Below are 20,478 nucleotides of genomic sequence, written 5' to 3'. Positions count from 1 at the left end.
CAGTCACCATTTAGCTATTTATATTCCTTAAACAACAGTTCGATGCGAAAGAAACAAAAAAGATAGAATCTCCCGCACTGTCCCAAATTCGAGCTTTTCAAGAATATCAAGCACCCTTGGGAATCATGGAAATTTCCGGGTTCCAGCGTCTCAGTGGAGCACTCGCAATTACCAATTTGATGTCGTTCTTGTTACTCTTTGATCTCACGCGCATAATTCATCAGTGCCAGATAACACTGCTTTTCAAAGTCAAACTGATTGTTTATGCAAAATGGTGTGTACACTTTTGAGAGAGTATGTACACATTGCAGGGTGGATGATAAGTGACTTTATGTCATGATAAACGTTTTTGTTTTTTTTTCCAGATCATTTGGCATCATGTGTAGCAAATAAACAACGAGAGAGCAAAAGTAATCCTCAGTGACTGTTGACTCACGTAGTCATGGAAGGCCTTGGCCTCACTGGAGTGCTCACATGTGTCTCTTCTTTCTGGAGCTGCGCAGTACAGGTCCCAGAAAACACTGCAACACACAACACATTACACTCCGGCTTCTTTTACAGTCAGATGAATACAATAGGATATTTGTTTTCTTGGAAAAATCATCAGTCGTGTGTGCATGTTGTTGAACTTGTTAAAGGGTCATTTGGAACTTTTTTTTTTTGTGGTGACGGGTATTGTATGAATAGATAAACAATGCTACTTGGGTTATTAAAGACAATAACTTACCACCACCAAGAGTGGAGAAACCCCGGCGGTTCTCCTAATGTGATGTTCTTCTCCCATCGGATCTAGACAAAACGGCAGATAGAAGAAGTTACCTTTCGTTGAAATTGGAAGTAAAAAAAAAAGGGAGAGAGAGAGTGAGAGAGAGATCGATCTTAAGTGGATAGGTCAGTCTTTGTCTGCGATCTTTGTCTATTCACTAAAACCTGAGGGTGCGTTGGGTTGAGATGAGGTAATAGACATGTACCAGCCTGAGAAGCACATTAAAACACCCCAAACACACATCCTATGATTCGACGATCCGCCCTTGTCTTCATTTCTCCTTAGTGCTTCATATTGAAAAGGTTTGCCAAGAAATGAGTGCTTTCTGACATTGTACTGTTTGTTAAGGATAATATAATAATTTAAATTTCTACTCGGACATGAAGTAGAACACATTGTAAGCTTATAAGTATAGCACATACTAAGCAGTACAAAGGGTTGCCTCTCATAATTACATAAATATGCTAATTAAGCTATGACTACCTAATTAATAAGTTTGTATGCACTTTCTTTCTAAAATCATTCATCAGTGTTTGATTCGCACTTGTGATACTATATATTCAAAGACTGATGCTACCTGTCTCAGGTAGCAAAACTTTTACTAAAAAGTAGGGATGTAATAATAACTGCAATATCATGATATCGCAATATTAAAATCGTTGTTACGCTAGGATATTTAAAGCACCACATCTCCATTTTAAAAAAAAAAACACGTTACTTTTCACCTGCACCAAGCACACCATTATGAACTACATAGACTCTGATATTTTACGCTGCTGAGCCAATAGTAACATACGCTGTGCATTGTTTACAACGTAATTTAAGATGGTGAAGGGCGGCGACCATACTGGCATAATGGCATGGATATAGCAGAAAACTCAGAGCTTGATATATATAGTATTATGAGCATTTTTTTATTATTATATTGCCAACACCACCACGATATCGTGATAATTATCGTATGGTGAGGTTCATATCATGATAACATCGCACATAAGATTTAGATATCGTTACATCCCTACTAAAAAGTCAGCGCAACCGCTGAGGTAGAACACATTCAGTCTCCAAGTCAGCCACCAAAAGTGTTGCTACTTCGTGTGTGTTCAAGTAGCAGCTGTTTGAAGGTTTATAAATACTGTAACAATTATGCTAATTTACGTTAGCCCCTCTATGGAACTTTGCATTGTACTGTATGTTAGCATTAAGCTAGCTGACCTTCATTAAACAAATCTCATATGGTTTGTTTGACCCATTTTGTGTAATAGCATGTTTAATTATGCTCCGTGTGTTTGTGTTGCTGCTTTGTGTGTTTTAGAGTGAACAGTTGCTTGATAGTTTATGATTACCGTAACATATAGCTACGAATACCGTGTCATTTTAACTTTCTTTAGATTAAATTATATGGTTGGGTAAAACATCTTAATGTTTATATAGACAATGTTATTTTGCTTTCGTTTTATGTGTCACTTTTACGCTAGACTTCAACAGTGAGTGACAAATAAACAGTTTGACTCTGTGTATCATGGATTTTCATTTGCAATGTGTTGTCTTCTCGCATGTTGGTTCATTTGGAAAACAGCCAAAGAAAAAGTAAAATCTCAGGTCAATCATTTAATTCTTGCTGAACTGAGATCTCCCTAAGTACGAGTAAATGGTCATTTTAGTTGATATGCCGATTTTGTGTATGTTGACTTAAAACCATATGGTTAGATTCAGAACTGCACAAATCCCGCGGCGTTTGTTTTTAGAGATACACAGTTGTTTATTTTTCCTTAAAATTAACCGTCTCTCCTTTTAATTGTCTCTACACTTAGTTTAAAAAATAAAGGTACTTTGCATTACTGCCATCGTGTTATTTCATGACGTCTTTATGCAACTACGTCATGCTTCGTGTGTCCTATTAAAAAAACAAATAGCATGTTAGTATTAATCAGATATTGTTGTCTTTGTCCAATTAAAACAAACTAACAAATATGTGAGGATTTATTGGCGACTGTTGAAAAGTCTGTGGCCACGTTGAAAAGGTGCAGAGGGAGTTCAGGCGCACAAATCACTTGGGATATACAAGTCCTCTATGCACTGACTCAGTGAAGGTCATTGACTAACACAGCAATGACGTCAACCCCTATACTTGAAGTTGATTTATGTTCACACACCGTGCGTTTAAAGACACGGACAGACACTCTAAAATTCTGCATCATCATCATCATCATCATCATCATCATCATCATCATCATACAGGTCTATTTCCGAAAACCGAAAATTGTTTCGAAATTATCTAAACATTTGATATGGATAAAAGAAGACTGAGTCATCTGTTTTAACAGAAGCAAGACAGATAACAGGAAACAGTGGAACATTGCAATTTTAGTCAGACTGTCCTGACCTCACTCGCAGGTCAGACGGAGACTTTTAAAGGAATGCTTTGCTTTGAAGCTCGTCGTTGAGGGGGTGCGGAAGGAAGTGTCTCTCTTACTTTGCATGTTTCAACAGCTCCAGCAGAGACATTTGTTGACTTGCAACATTAACGTGGTACGCACTGTGAGTGACAAATAGTTACTCAAGTGGAAACAAAGGATATGGCTCAATTCCAACGACAGTATGTAAAAACATTAAACAGCCAACAATGAACTCATTCACTCCCGGCCATTTTCGCTGAAGCAACCCCCTTCGCTCCCGGCTGGTTTACTGGATTTTGACTGATTTCGCAAGGCCCACAGAATATTGTGTTCTATTGCTATAAAAACATGGAACCTACCAAAAGAAAGATGAGAGGCTCTTCTTTCATCTCTTTGTTCCCGTTGTGCAGCAATTAGCATTAGAATATAGCAACATTTCCTCATTAGTTACAAATCTGTTTAGAAATGTGGGTAAATGAGCTCGTTTGCAACATGGCCCTGGTGGATCTCTTATACTCTGCTGCCACCTGCTGGCCGTTTTTGTAAATACTACCATTGCTGCACCCGTTCTCTGCAGTTCAGAGGCTGCATCAAAGCCTTCTGTATGCTCTAGCATAAAATAAAAACCACATTAAAAAAATGTGTATCTATAGGACACTTAAAACATTTAAAATAGAACGTATTTATACTTTTTGGGAGCAAATGAGTTAAGATACACAGGGATGTTTGATAACATTTTTTTAAGACTGAGGCCAAGTACCAATACCTCTAGTAGTTTTGATAGGTAAATTTAAAAAATACTGTATAGCATTTTTACTTAAAATTGCAAGAAATTAATGATCATTTTCCATTATCTTTTTATTATTTGTTAATAAAATATTGTGCATATTTTGTGTAAACACAATTAAATAACTAAAATAAATAAATGAATAAATTAATTAATTAAATTAAACTGATAAACCAATAGTCAGAAATAGTCCCAATACAAATGTGTAGACATACAGTATATGCATGCCTTTTCGTTCCTGATTTTAAAACGACCACAAGAGGGCGACTTATACTGGTATCGACCAACCTCACAAGTACCATATCAACTTGATGCCGATGCCTGGTATCGGTACTCACCCATTCCCAAAAATACCAATCAATTACTGCTCGTCTTTGCTCCAACCACCCTACAGTTAACTAAGAAAATTAAAAAACTGTGAGGTTACAAAATTTGACTACAATTTGGGGAACACTCATTCAGAAGTTGAAATGGCTCAACAAATATCCATTTTATAATCGTCTGTTGACCTTAACCAGATATCCTCTTTTCTAGGGAAGTAAAACAACAAAAAAACAATTGCATTGTAAAATAGGTAGGTCTTGATTTATCAGATGTGAGTGCATCAAATCTAACTGAATCAAATTGTTCCACTTAACAATATACAGTACTACGTATCGAATTATCATTGATTGAAGAGAGAGATACAGGTCGTCCTCTGTTCCGAACATTCGCAGATACGAACAAAGGCTGACTGATGTCCATAAAAGCTGTATTTTGCGTGCAAGTTAATATTTAAGTACGCGCCACATCATACATTATGGTACAGTATTGGACTGTAGTACCCCCCTCTGCCACAACCCCGCCAAAACAAATTTGAATGTCATTCGATTTACAAACAAATTCGACTTACAAACAACCTCTCGGAACCCATTGTGTTTGTAAGTTGAGGACTACCTGTATTTGAAGAAAATGCCACATTTACAGAACTGACAAGCACATATATATATATATATATATATATATAACATTAACAAGACACTCATTGCATCAAACCCTCTCAAGCTGAGCCGCAACCAAACCAAAATCAATCAAATCAAATCATCTTTCATACGAGATTTTTACACCCATATTTTCCGTATACAAGCCACTTTTTTAGTGTTGTATTTGTGTCTTTTTGCTCCATTAGCTGCAATATTCCTGTACAATTGCTGTAACTGTAAAAATGATAGTATTACGGTGCAACATACTTTTTGGTTTTGCAATTTTAGTCTGGTGTACTTCCTGAGGCGACGGATAACCTATAAACAGATGTGGATGATAAAGAAAAAGAAAAAGAAAAAAAGTTGATAACAGGCCTTTAAAGTTGTGTTTTGCTCCACCCCACTATCTCATCTATAGCAACATTGGGGCTGAGCTTGTGTGCTCGATGTGCACGAGGCTGTATTTACACTTGTTGCCCTCTTAGCTAATGCATTCCCACAACTGACGCCGCCTATCCTTTTCATCTTCAACATGTGGGGAGGGCAGAGCGCATAAAGTGGAGGGGAGTGCGAAGATCGCGCGTGTTTTTGCGCATGTGCGCACACATAAAGTTCGAATGATGAGAGTTGGTGCCAGCGGATGATGTAACCTTTTCCATCCTCTTTGTTCTCTCACCACAAGCCTCCATCCGATGTCCTCTAAAATGGTAATTTACTTTTATTTAGGCCGAGCCACCAGAATCTACTGACCTCCTTTTCGCCTTATCACCTTTTCACCTCAGCTGAATTACAGCAAGGACACACTTGCCTCAGAGGAAGAGTAATGGAGGTAGAGATAAGGACGCAAGGAAGAGAGGAAGGATGAAAGGTAACCACAAAGGACAAAAGTGAGCATTTGAGGTGATCAGTGAATGATGTCATAGAAAAGATGCCAGCTCAGAGTCGTCATTCTTAATGCTCCCTGGCTTCAGTTACTGCTAAATGAAATGCAAATGTCAAAAAAAAAAAAAAAAAAAAACGTATCTCCTGATACTAATGTGTTGACTCAGCACTTTCTGTCCTGGCTAATTCAATCAGCTGTTACATTTACTGGACGTACCCCACAAGCGTCCGTCTATTTGTCAGAACCTGCTCAATGTACACAACGTCAACATAACTTACCTCTGAGAGGAACGTCTGCGCTGACTTCTGGGCTCCTACATGCAGCAGGTACTCGTACACATACAACGCTAACCTGCACATAAAGGATAAAAGGGATGGAATCAGTCATTTGGCGTGATACGCATTCATATATCATATTTATGAATTAAAGTGGAAGTCAACCCCAATCGTTTCTTACAATGATATGTTGTACGCGCCACGACTTGTCCAAATGCGGCATTCATAATGCGTTTGTGGAAAATGAATTAAGCACTTGCTGTGATCCATCTCAGGCGGCGGCCATTTTGCCACTTGTTATGGACTGAAAATGACATCACAGTTACTCAGACCTCAGGTACTGACCAATCACGGGCCGGCTCACCTGTCCTCTGAGTTTGGTCATGTGACATTTACAAGCTGAGCCATGATTGGTCGTTACCTGAGCCCCTAAGCAACTGTGATGTCATTTTCAGTCGGCAGCATGTGGCAAAATGGCCGCCCCTGAAATGGATAAAAACGGGTGGATTTTGCTGCTTATTTTATTTTCCATTAACGTGTTTAGACTAGTGGGGCTGCACAGAATATATTATTGTAAAGATGAAGCGGCAGAAGGCTGGGAGCACTTTGAAGAAAGGCTAACCCGAACCCTTAACTTATTTTACTGTATCTCATTTAATCTTATCTTAACTTAATTTAGCTTTGCTTATTTTAGTTTACCTTAGTTTCTTTAGCTTAATTTATACTGGTTTGTGTTAGCAGAGTTCATATCCACGATGGTATGACTTGAAGAGTCATTTCTGGTTATTAAGCCCCGCCTGATGTATATATGAAGAAAAGTTTTTTTTGTGAACAGATAGCTAGCTCAAATATGCTAATTCGGCTAACATGAATGAAAAAAAAGTCCACTGTTAGGCCTATAGGTTTTAAACAATATTACAGAATGTTCATTCTACAGGAGAATTAGTATTTTTAATATGTTTGAGCTTTACCAACATGAAGTTTAAACACATCCTGTATCTAGTATAAACTTTAAAAACTTTTTTATAAAAAGTTTTCAGTAAACCAACAGCTCAAATGACCCTGTGTGTATACCGGCGTGCATAAAAGGTTGTTGTCCAAGAACCTCATTTAATAGGTGCTACCAACCTGCTAAATCTAGTCCAGACTCCTCTTAAACGGAGGTAAAAATAAACTCCCCAGACTGTCTGCCTGTCTTGAAGATGATGGACTGTGCACCTTTCTGCTGTGCACACAGGTACGTCTTCTCCTCTGTCCCTCTCCCACATTCCCATCCATCTCCTTTGTCACGTTCTTCTTTCTCAGTTTTCTGCTGTCCCTGCGCCAACTTCCATTTCACCCCGCACGCCATTCTGCGCATGTTTGTTTAATGATGAGAGGTGTGCAACGCTATGGCGTCCTCTCCATACCGCCATCCCTCATGCGGTTGTGGTGATGTCTCACTGAAGAGATAAAAACACGCGCGGGGACGAAATAAACGAAACAAGGAAGAGCGTGACGAAACTCTCAACACCTCTACAATGGAACATGAATTAAAAATGTGCCCTCTGCCACTCAACCCCTCCCCCACTCTTTCGCTCTGGACATTACGAGGAACTAATAGGTTATATCGCTCACTTTTATTTTCAGGTAAATATGTCTCTGAAGTACAACGCATGTTGTTACTGTAAGTAGATTATTCAGGTATCTGTACTTCACTTTACAGTGTATTTTTTTGCCGTTTTACTTGCATTTGAAATGGATAGATTACTGCCTTGAGATACGAGCAGTGTTGGGAACGTTACTTTATAAAAGTAGTTAGTTACGTGCTCAAAAAAGTAAACTGAGTTAGTCATTGAATTACTCAATCATAATAAAAGTAACTTGCTACCAAACAAAGTACTGTAACTATTTATATATATATATATATATATATATATATATTTTTTTTATCAAACAATTTAGATTTTTTTTAATGCTTAAATTATTATTCTATATTTTACATTATATTTATATTATTAATACTTTATTATTTATTATTATTATTATTTCTGTAGTAATTGGTAGTGGTAGAACATGTATGATATCTGTCATTATGGAGTGAGACATTTATGTGACATACAAAAAAATATATATATATAATAATATAGTATTAATAATATAAATATAATGTAAAATATAGAATAATAATATGTGATGTATTTATGTGACTATGTCTCACTCCATAATGACAGATATCATATATGTTCTACCACTACCAATTATTACAGCAATAATAATAATAATAATAATAATAATAATAATAAATTGGATATATGGTGCATGGAAAGACTCATGCGATGAACGAATGTCAAGTTGTGCATAATCATTTGCATGGATGCGCCAAAACATTTGCAACTTGTTCAATTCTCAGTTCGGATTTGAGGTACCAAAGTGAACTCTTTTTTTTTTTTTGTAAACTGAGCACATGTGGCCAAGGCCAACAGAAGGATGTTCTATTCATTATTTCTCAAAATAGGCTTGTTGTTGGTTGATATTCTGATTGATTGGTCGATTGAGATCTTTGGGACTCATGTGGTGGAAGAAACAGGGACAGCCATGACAGAGAGGAACACGAACCAGGGGAAATAATAGACAATCATGCAACAGATTTGAAAAGAAAAACATTACAAGAGAATTGTTTGCTGCGAGAATGACCCACAGCAAATGTGCTAAAAGCTGACCTTCAAAAATTCTTATTCAACACATAAAGGAAGGTTAATTGCGCTTTTTTTGTTAGAAATATCAGATAATATTTTGGTACAATATTAGTAAAGTTGTGGGGAAAACATAAATTTTGAAAGCAAGCCATAAAGCCAACAGGGAGCTATTATAGCTTAAAGCTGTATATCATACCTATTTTTTGGGGGTGATAAAAATTAGAAATATCGCAAAATTGACGCGATGACGTAATGCGTAATATTATATTAAACCGCATATATATTTATATATAACGCTAGTGATAGATGGATGGCTCGCTTATGTTGTTGTTGTCTATGCATCAAAAACCTTTACAATGAAAAGGTACGAGCCCTCAGGTACTGCATTAAGAAAGCGGCGAAAGGAGGAGGAGGAAAAACGGGCCCAGGGTAGAGGCATGTATGTTAGTCAATAAGAATTGTCTATAAAAATACACTTTAAAATAGCGTTGATTTTTGTCAATTTCTCAAAGTTTCCCGTCAAATGTAAACAAAATGGCTGTCCGTCATTGACCTCATTATTTTTATTACTTTTTATATGTATCTTACACAATAAATTGTACATAGTTTGAAAACATTTTGAAGTTAATAATGGCAGCACAAGTTGCACTAAACAATTATATTGCACTGTACTTATGCTATTTATTTGTATTACTTGTAGTTGTCTTGGGCCTGTTTTACCGTGACCGGTAGCTCTCCTCATGGTTGACGTGACTTTGTTATGCTAACCGGCGGCTAAGCTAACGTGCTCTCGACGAGACGGCGTATTCATACCCGCTAGTAATGTCTACAAACAATCACGGCATTTTTTCGCTCCTCTTATTGACCAATCAGAGTCATTCACGGCAAAATAACGCTCACGGGAGGGTTGCCGGTTACGGCAAAAATAACCACTCCCTAAACAACAGCAGGGGGAAAACATTTTTCAACAATACACTTGCCTGTGATGTACAGAGCATGACGCCACAGACTGGCTGCTACCGTATCTATTTTTTTAAATTTATTATTTTGCCTCTAAAACACAAAAATCAACCACACAAGATAATAATGGACTTTCTTGACTCATGCAATTTGCCACTAACTTCTTTAGGTTTGTGTTTTCTTTGTATTTGCTAAGTAAATGTGCTTTAAGCAGTTATGTTACAATTAGACCTTGCAGGGTAAACTGGCCTGTTTTTATTTCCATTTCATTCCATTACGCTTGCTACATTTGCACTTTGTTTACATTTCAATTGTGGTAAAAAGGTGGCTTAAATATTGTGCTTCAATAAAAGTTCCATTATTCCAAAGCACCAATCACAAATCTATTGTTCAGTAATTATTACCAATATCGTCCAAAATAATTTCTTTGAAATATCGTGATATCATTTTTAGGCTACACTGATTTGCCAAATACTCAAACGTGACATTTCACCTAAAAAAAATGGTGAGGTAAGACAAAAAAAGGAAGGGGGTAGAGAAGAAAGGTGATTACAAGGAAGAACATTAAAATTGAAGGAGAACACAGTTAAAAAAAACAAAAAACAAGCAAAGATGTTGAATTCCATCTCTTCCTCCAAACTTGATTTAAATGCATGGTAACTATACAGACATAAATCAGGCATCAACCTCACCTCTCTCTGTCTGAGTCCTATCTCTTTTTTTATTAAACACAGAGCAACATTGGGCAGAGCTGGAGTAAAACTGATAAGCAGGAAGCAAAGCAACACACCAATTCCCCTTTGTTGGAATTTAATATCGACCAAACATTAACGCACTGCTGCTAATTTCCTTAAAAGACGCGTAAAATGGCTTGGAAAACACTTGCCGAGCTCGCACTGCTCCCTCGTTGTTAATTTCCCACTTCTTCGCTTGATAAAAGGCTCTCAGCTATGTGCAAGTGGACTGACAGACAGTCAAAATACGGAGCCTAGATAAGCTTTACGGATTAGAGGAGGGGGGACTTTTCAAGGTTAAGAATCCTCCATATTTGACATAATAAAGTGAGCGAATGATGGCTTTTGCTATTAAACAAACTGTCAGTATGAATAATCGTTGCATTAGTAATTGTAAGGCAGCTGGTGCAATTTGGACATAATCTTGCTCATCATCATTAATTTTGTTGTTGGATACTAAACTACACATTTGTATTGCATTTCCGTCTAACCTGGTAATCTGTGTTAGATTTAAGAGGACTACTTATCATTAATTACAAGTTTAACCAGGGTCAAGGACCCACCAGTTTCCCTTGTCTTCACAAGTGTGAGGTGACCGGGTATAAATGGAGGAGGTGAACCAGCTTTAAGCTCCCTGCCTGACCTTTTTCTCCTCCATATTGAAGTGTTTGTGTACCCTCTGACTCACACCTAATCAAATTCATATTTAAATCCAACACTTATCCAGGCTGCTACTGCTGTGTAAAGAAATAACCAGCAAAGGCTGATAGCTTTATTTAAATAAAGGTAGCAAATCGATTCTCATAAGAATCGCGATGATCATTTAGTACGATTCAGAATCGATTCTAAATGTCCCATAATCTATTTTATTTAAATTATTTTATACTGTCTTCCCTTTGTTTGTGTGGTGTGTGCCTTTATTGGGAGCGCTGTTCATGTTGTACCCGATTTGGCCACTTAGGGGCAGTGTGGTTGCACGCGATCTGATACACTGTAAAGTTGTAGCCACATTAGAGAGTAGAAGGAAAATGTCAAGATCAAGTTATTCCAATAAAAGTTGTTTTTTTGCAGCGTGGAGCCGTTCTTTTGAGTAATAAAAGAGTAGCGCACTAATTAGCATTAGCGCGTCAGACTGGAGTAGATCATTACGATTCCTTGAACATCTATAAATTGAAGCAAAATTCATTGTCAATCAAATCATTTTGAATAAAAAATAGTTATTGATCGAAAATCGAATCGCACACCCAAAAATCGGAATCGAATCGAATTGTGAGACATTCAAAGGTTCCCACCCCTAGTCAACAGTAGCTTCTCCATTGTGACAATCAGCCAATTTAGAGAGGACTTCCAATTTGTCCGTCTGTCGTTGCCAGATTATAACATTCTGTGGAGCAACAAAATGTTTGGCCAACAGGGTGAGACTTGTTTTCAAACCACTGTGCAAAAATAAGATGGCTATTCTGTTTCAAGTTTCAAACTCAGGTAACCTTGGTGTAAACTAGTGAAACGCTATCTTTGTGCTATGTCTTACAGACAACAACTGTGTAAATCAAGTCATGTAATTCAACACACACGCACTGATGTTGCTTTACGACACTAGCGTCAGTATGCTAGGTGGCCATATGGATGCTACATGCCTGTGGTCATTTTTAAGCAAACACGAGACCCCAAGAAAGTCTATCCTCAAATACAACGGAATCTGCCTACGATTTCCCGTTTTGTCAGTCTGTCAAAATATGTCTTTTTGCACAACGTTCTTATTTCATATTCTTCCAACCAAGCACTGTAATCAGTTTACAGTAGATTAATAGTTTTAAAGACATGGATCAAACCAGTTCTAAATCTAATCATTCAGGTTTTATATTATTAATCAAGTTCTGGACGTTGTGCAGGTCTGTTATGTGACACACCGGTGAAGACGTCGAGCGGATGAGATGAATACTTGACAGCGAGTGCCGAGCATGTTCATATTCTAAGTGTTGTAGCTGCTTACTTAGCATAAAACTCTGCTGTGATCTCCTTCTACACTTCAACACAAAATTCGACCCTGCTTCAACATTAAGGCTTAACTTTTAACATTTGTTGAAAGAAAAAAAGAAAAACTGAACACAACACATACATTGTATTAGGGAATTTCCAGAGTGTTACGTAATGAAGCAGTAATCTTAGATTGAACTGAGTCACAGTGAGGAAGCTCGAAAACTATAATTATCCTCCTCAAATGCTGAACCACTACAAAAAAAAATAAAAACCTCAATTACCCTCTTAAATCAAAGAATACTGTCAGTCAGTAAAAAGCAGCAGTGGGAAATCTTTTTGGTTTGCCTTTCGAAAGCACCTTGCTTTCAAGCAACTTCATAGTCATCATTTGAAATATACTAACACACTGGATCAAATGGATTAAAACACCAGAAACGAGGACTGGGAGGAAAAAAAGTCCGCTAACTCGGTGATGTCGCTTACAAAAATTGGTCGACTTCAAATGTGACAGTGAAAAAAAATCTCCATGGAGATGAAGGCGTTTGAGGTTTGGTGTCACTTTAAACAAAAAAAAAAAAGACAAAAAGAACGTTTTATGTATTTAGGAGCTTGGAGTCTTGAACACAGGTATCAATGTGAACCGCTTGACAACGAGGCGGCGGATGGAGCTGCTTACAACAACACAGCTTTGGTATTTTTAAGATAATCATTTACATCTGACAAACTCAATCTTGGTCACAGTACGTTTTATCGCTACTTTTCGGCGGCTACGCATCGTCTACTGACTGGTTAAACTTGTCGGTGCATGTTATAGCCTCTAGCGCTAACTTAGCTTTTAGCATAGCTTGCTGCCTGTGTCTCCTCGCTAAAATTGAGGATCACAATTTTCGTTGAGACAGCTGTTTTTAACTCATTTTTGGGTGCAGAATCCAAAACTGAGCTCAGTTTTTCTTTATTACGTCAAGTTTTTGAGCTAGAGGATTCCATTTTCTTAAATAATGCTAAATAAATTTCATTTCGTTTTGAAAACTTAAACAAACAGGAGAAAACGAATGATAATTTACAATAGTATGCCCGTAGTAAGAAGGTTAAGACAAAATCCAGCACTAATACTCTTAGTTCCTACTTTATGCTAGCTTTCTTTTAGCAGATACTAATAATACTGACTGACCTATTGGGAGCTGTCTCAATTGTAACACAAACAATTTGCCACGGAGCTAGATGAGTCCAATCGTACACCGTTCTTACTACAGTCTTACTACAGCTTCTCAGAGGAAAAAAAATCTGACATGCTAGGAAAAAAAAATGCAATTGTGGAATCAGCATACCAGTTTTTGTTTTAATCAGCATAAGAATGTAATGCAATAAAAAAAAAAAAAGAGTTCTCCGGTTTAATTGATGGAATAATCGAGAGGCTAATTGATTCTAAAAAAGATTTATTCGTGACAGCCCTACGGGTCCTACATTTTATAATTTGACATAAACTTATTGTGTAATGAGAAACGAAACCATAATACAGCCGTCTGTCTCACACACAACTTTGAACAGCCTTGAAAGGCCCAAATGTTTGCAATCCGCTGAGCTCCCAGCATCAAAGACACACCACCTGTGGATGAGGTGAGCCCTGACTGCTTTGCGCCTGTGCTTTACACAACTTTAGTCCAAACAGCCAGGGACTGGCACAAAAGACTGAGCGGTGATCAAGCCGGTGCCCCCCCTACCCCCCCGCCACCCCCACCCCCCCGCTGAGGACAACCCTGCGAGTGAGGGCCAAACACTTTCCCTGATTAATCAAGGCTCGCAGCACGGCTTTATGTGCCATTAAGAGCCGCGCTAAATGACTCCACTTCATTCATTAAAGTGGAGCATCCTCTGCGGGTCAGAGCGGCTCTCCAGGAAGGCAGACGGACATGAGAGGGCGTCGGGGCACAGAGCAGGAGAAAGGCAGTTGCACTGAGGCAAGATGAGCAACAACAAATATAGACCCATTACTATGCTGAATAATTCATCTTAAATGCAGTGCTTCAAGAAAACATCAGCGGGGAGAAAAAAACACAACAACCTTTGGCATCTTTTTTTCGGTGAAGAGTATCTTCAGAATATTTATGAACAAACAGTCGAGGAATTCTACTGCTCTACAGGCCAAACACTTGATGAGGACAATCAGGCTGCAGCTGATTAATCCCTGTGGCATTATCATTCCACTAAAGTATAATTGAATCTGCGCAGGGGACGACTAAGGTGCAAGCACATTCACAGTTAGCTGCTGGGGTTCGAAGCAAATGTGCACAAAATGCATACAAAGTGCCATCTGACGGGAATCGAAAGAAGCCAAAGTAAGTCTGGTGCAAAGGAATGGTCCTTCACAAACAATGTGAAAACAGGATAAATATGAGCAGCAATGTGAAGAAAACCGAGCCAGTGAGACAAAACAGAAAGATGGAGAGAAAGCGAAAGGGAGAGAAAGAGAGGGGGAGAGTAAATGATTAATGAAAGGAGCAGGCAAGCATAGCGAGAGGGGGTCAAAACGGGGCACGAGAGATGCGATGCTGCTGCCTGGGCGCAAAACTGAGGAGCACAACATTGTAAACATGCATTCACGTTTAGCAGCAGACCATTTGAATGGGATGTTGAATTCTGGCTGATGCATAAAACAGTGTATCTGTAAAGAGGCCATTAATGATGTAAAAAAGCTACAAGGCTGCTGAGACTGAGATGGCTTGCATGAGTATTTATTTATCTGCAACTATTGGCGAGATATCAATTATTTAAGCTTACACTTTTTTTTTTTTTAATGACTGAACAAATAATGGGAACAAATCGGGTCAAATGAAACTGTATTCCTCCCGTGTCTTAAATATACTGTGCACGTGCCTAGGAAAATAGGGCCCTATAATCATTGATGACTTTGCGTTGACATCCGGAGACAATTTAAATCCTAGTTTAAAAATTGGCACAGTGCTGAGCTAAAAAGTTATATGTATATGTAACAATTTAAAATTACACACACACACACACACATATATATATATATATTAGGGGTGCGCAAAAAAATTGATTCTCATAAGAATCGCGATTCCCATTTAGTACGATTCAGAATCAATTTGAAATGTCCCAAAATCGATTTTATTTTAATTATTTTATACTGTCTTGCCATTGTCTGTGTGTTTTTATTTGGAGCGCTGTTCATGTTGTACCCGATTTAGCCACTTAGGGGCAGTGTGGTTCCACGCGGTCTGATACAGTGTTAAGTTGTAGCCACATTAGAGAGTAGAAGGAAAAAGTCACGATCAAGTTATTCCAATAAAAGCTTTTTTTTTCAGCGTGGAGCCGTTCTTTTGAGTGATAGAAGTGCCACTAGTAGCGCACTAATTAGCATTAGCGAGTCAGACTCAAGTAGATCATTACGATTCCTTGCACATCTATAGATTGAAGCAAAAATCATTGTCAATCAAATCATTTTGAATCAAAAATCGCTCTAAATCGAAAATCGATTCTGAATCGAATCGCAGACCCAAAAATCGGAATCGAATCGTGAAACATTCAAATATTCCCACCCCTAATATATATATATATATATATATATATATATATATATATATATATATATATATATATATATATTAACAACCACTAACTAGTTATGAAATAACTATATCGGGTTAGACTCCCTGTGATCCTGATCCTGTAAGCGCTACAGAAAATGGATAGACGTGTTGATGCCTGCATGGATGTGTGCAACTCGTGCAACAAAAATGATGCCCTTCATGCAAAACGTGGCAGTGAGCACGGACAGCAGAGTCTACAGTTCGAGAGCAAGCAAGGATAATTTGTCTCAATGTTTGGCCAGAGAGAAAAACTTAACTCTGAGGTATCAAATTATTATGGCCTAAAGGGCATCAGTGATTTTTGTCCACGATAGAAGAATCAAAGGGATGTAGGTCGGCCAAGGGACTCTTTCTATTTGATCTATTTCTTTGTTTTGTTTTTTTAACCCTTTCAGATAGGACACTTTATATGAAACTGTTTTTCTGTTCAAATTTAACCCGGGATATTCTGGGTTTTTAACATTTCTGGAAAGTAAAAGAAAAGCATGAACAACCAACTTTAATATTTGAGTTAATTAGTTTAGTTACTTCAAACTGGATAATATTAAAGTTGAGATTTTAGAGAAATCTGAACTTTTAATTGAAATCATAAAGTTTGTTGCATACTGACTTGATTCTCCTGCCTGCTATATCAAATTGATGCTTCGATTAATCTCCAAGTGGCTGCGCACTGTATCTATATATCACTGGCTTTTCACGGATGCATCCCTAATTGGCATTTTTGCTGATGATCATAAACTGAATCTATATTCTCCATTACGCTTCCGAGGAATTCCCCGAGGTCTCGCTAATGGCTTCGGCTAAATGCAGTGCGATTCCTATAAAGTGTTTTCGCTCAGAGATTCCTGCAAAGATGTTTGCAGCAGGTTTGGGATGAAGCTGAGTGTTGGGAGGAGCAGCGAAAAGTTCACTCCAGCTTTGAAGATTAGCGAGACACGTCATAATCCCGCATGGAAACAGTCTGAGGGGAAGACATTTGTACGCAAATAAACTTTGTTTCATCTGCTGGTGTTCCATGTTTTGTCTGCACTGAAATTGTCTTACGCACAGCTTTGCTGAGCAAATGTTTGTCATTGTGTTTATCCCCCTCACTTCCACAGCACATAGCGAAGCTTTTAGGAGTCTTTTCGAGAGATTTGGAGGGGGGGGGGGGCGTATTGCTCTTGTGGCGGTGGAGTTGAACCACAACATAATCGGTTGCTGACGGAGGAAGCTGAAGAGAAGATGTTTATAATCAGGAGAGGCTTGACATGAAAGTAAAGAAGCGGTTGTCTGTGACCCCCCCCGCAAAGTGAAGAATTCCCAAGTAGAAAGGTCACATGTGAGAGTTTAAGTCCAAAGAATGAAGTTCATATCCTGATGGGGAGGAATAGTCATGAAGTCATGTGTTCTTTGGCTCACCTAAAGTTGACATTTTATTAACTTCATATCCCAGAATTTGCCCCTGGCACTAACCTTTGGCACTAGTCAATGTCAAATGAAAACGCGGAAAAATCAAGTTAAAAAGGAAGAAGGAAGTGCTTTTAGTTGTACTGTATTTCAAAGCCTGACAAAAATCCATCCATCCATTTTCTTAACCGCTTATTCATGTTGTGCCACAAATAGTATCCATTTGGCCTGATTGGGATGCACTAAAAATTGTTGCTCTTGTCCCCTAAAGTCAAAAATTACATTATGACATATTTTTTAGTGCGTGACTGTAACAATGTACTCAATCTTGAGTAAAGGTGTCCGATACCACTTTTTTCAGACCGATACTAGTATGAGTACTCAACTCTTGACCGATACCAAGTACGGATACCATGAGTACTTTTGATACATACAATAATAATAAAAAACAAAACAAAAACAATGACAGATCGTTTTGAAGACAGACCAATTATAAAATGTTTCCTTAAAATTGCAACACATTAATGGAAATTTTCGATTATCTTTTTGCATTTTGCAATTACACATACGGTAAATAAAATTAAACTACAGGTTGCCGTCGCGAATACAGATACCTTTAATGAAAGGTATTAGAGAGGATTTTACTACAAATTAAGTTGCCTGATTCACTTAAAAATCGCTTTATCTACCTGTAACAGACTTGTACTTATGGTTAACCAAAAAAATATATATATTATTCAGAAACTGTGTACGTGTTATGTTAGATTCTAGCCAATGATTGGCTCCTGGCTTATCAATCACACTTCTTGCGTATGTGCCCCGAGTGCGTAGCTTGCTTCTAACGTAACATTGTTTGCTAGCGCGGTGGCGACGTAGCTTCTTCCTACTGTAGCTAGCTCCTCCTCCTGTTCAAAGTTAACCAACAATGACTCAGAAAGATACAGGACCACCAAGCCGCAAAAAAAAAAGACTGAGGGCTGAAAGAGCAAAGCCAAACAAAAGTCATTTTGGGCAAATCACTGATCTGAATATATTACTGGTTAGCCGATAGGCCAAGACTTTTGAAACTTTTCTTGGTATACAATCCTTTACATACCGTCCACTTGTTTTTTTGTTTTTCTTTTTTGTAACTTGACCACCCCGCCACAAACCCCGCCCCCAGTCCTATATTATAGGAGCCTACGAGCTGTATACAGTAGTCTGCTCGCGAGATGGGAGGGGTAAGATGGCCGCCCTGTGGCTTCAACGGCTAGCACGGGGCGTGTATGGGTTGCTATCTAATAATATATACAGATCAGGGGGGTGCGTGTTTTCAGCGAGGCCGTGCGCTAAAGCTGCAGAGAGGTCTGAAGACGAATGCTTTGATCGCTAAGTTAGGGTTGGACAGGTAACTTCAGTATACTTTTTGAGTTAGAGCTATACTTTATGAAGTTTGTTAAACATGTAAAGTTGCATATTGACACCAGCATCAATGCAGATCACCGTTTTTTTTTTTATTGACGCTACGTTTCCTATGTAAAAAACAGGTAGGAGGAGGCATGTCGTTGGCCGTTGGGCTACTCCTTCGCCGCAGAATCATCTCGGCACAATACGGATACCTTATATCAGTACTTGCCCATCCCTACTCTTTGATTTGGACAATGGGTACATGTTATATTGAAAATGCTACTTTATGCCAAAACACCAAAAGCAGGAAAACAAAAAATAAGAAAATCAAACAAAGCCTAAAGCCCAGATTATGCAAAGTACAAAAACGGTAAAAAAAACTAAACAAAAAACATGTTGATTTAGAAAGATGATGATGATATTTATTACTGATCCACGAAAGTGTCAGACGATATTAGGGGGACGATGTCACATTTATGTCCAATATCAATAAAATTACACCGATGATAATAATAATAATAATAATAAATACATTTTGAACCGAAGAAAAGGAGATGCATGAGGTGTGTCATAAAAGAAAAAATACGCAACGTTACTTTAGCACTATAGAGAACTCAGTTAACCGATCAACAAATCACCACAACTCTCGTCAAATGACCAGCCCTAAACGAAACACCCTTCTGTTCTTCACTGATCACTCCAATGAGGCTTTAAGTCAATCAATCCCAAATCAACCGGAATATAACACTGCCGGAACAGCACTATTTCCATTTCCATTTTGACAAACTGATGAAAGCAAACATTTTGACAGATGAATCAATGATAGCTTGTCTCCTCTAATAAAAGCAGAATGTAAATCATCCGTACTTGTGGAGAATCTGTAATGGACACACTTGCTTGGTAGTTATCCTACAAAACACTATGAATGACAAGATCAATGGCAACAAGTACTTGTTGTAAAGACTCCCATCTGTCTTCTACGAAGACCAATAACACACCAGTGAATCTCTGCCAGTTGATTGGTCGGCGGGCTTTGCTGCAATACTGGCAGGATGCAGAAAATCAGTGTGGCAGGAATTAAGACTTGAGCAGACAACACAATGAGGGAAAGACATCTCTAAGCAATCACCCTCGCACAATGAGGCTCAGTGAAACAGTTGTTGCTCTGTCAGCGGCGGCGAGACTCGGCTGTCTCACAGCGCAGACAACAATGCGTGCCGCCCAGATAACAGGAAATGCCAGCTTATCGGCGCGCGGGAGCAACAGACACAAATGGTGAGCAACCAACAGGCTAATGCAATGATATTTCAAACCAGTCACGGGGTTTATGACATGAACATTTTTCTACAGTTAGGGAAGAAAAAACACAAGGAGGGGATTAAAAGGGGTTGAGTTGGATACCAGTGGAAGCCAATGCATCCTTTCCTTGATTTTAGTTCCATTTCATTGGGTTTGATTTGTTTAGATTGAGTCACCTCTCATGGGAAATGTGTTTAATTTCACACATGGAAGAACACAAATGAATTTTAGGAGTGATTTCCTTGTTTAACTTTGTCTGCACACTCTTTCAGTAAACCTTAACTTCAACAAAAACATAAAGTTGGACAATTTAGTAGACTAAGGGATCATGTCAGATGAATTATTGTACGACGACAAACGTTTGCCATTTGG

At 38.3% G+C, this 20,478-nt stretch overlaps 1 protein-coding gene across 1 annotated transcript in view; it reads right to left on the bottom strand.

The window, feature by feature from the left end:
• The window catches only part of ssbp2a (single stranded DNA binding protein 2a), a 59,271-nt gene that overhangs the window by 23,914 nt on the left and 14,879 nt on the right, over nucleotides 1-20,478 (bottom strand). Inside the window, exons 2-4 of the mRNA XM_086076567.1 lie at nucleotides 6,076-6,148; nucleotides 728-789; nucleotides 437-521 (exon numbers count right to left, since the gene is read on the bottom strand). Coding sequence (XP_085932693.1) covers nucleotides 437-521; nucleotides 728-789; nucleotides 6,076-6,148 — 220 coding nt within the window. The remainder of the gene's footprint in view (nucleotides 1-436; nucleotides 522-727; nucleotides 790-6,075; nucleotides 6,149-20,478) is intronic.

This window comes from Leptonotus elevatus, chromosome 5, assembly GCF_054856555.1.
Source record: "Leptonotus elevatus isolate MCC_2025b chromosome 5, RoL_Lele_1.0, whole genome shotgun sequence".
Classification (NCBI taxonomy): Eukaryota; Metazoa; Chordata; class Actinopteri; order Syngnathiformes; family Syngnathidae; genus Leptonotus; species Leptonotus elevatus.
The sequence above is the reverse complement of the archived record's forward strand: the minus strand, read 5'-3'. Positions and strand labels throughout refer to the sequence as shown.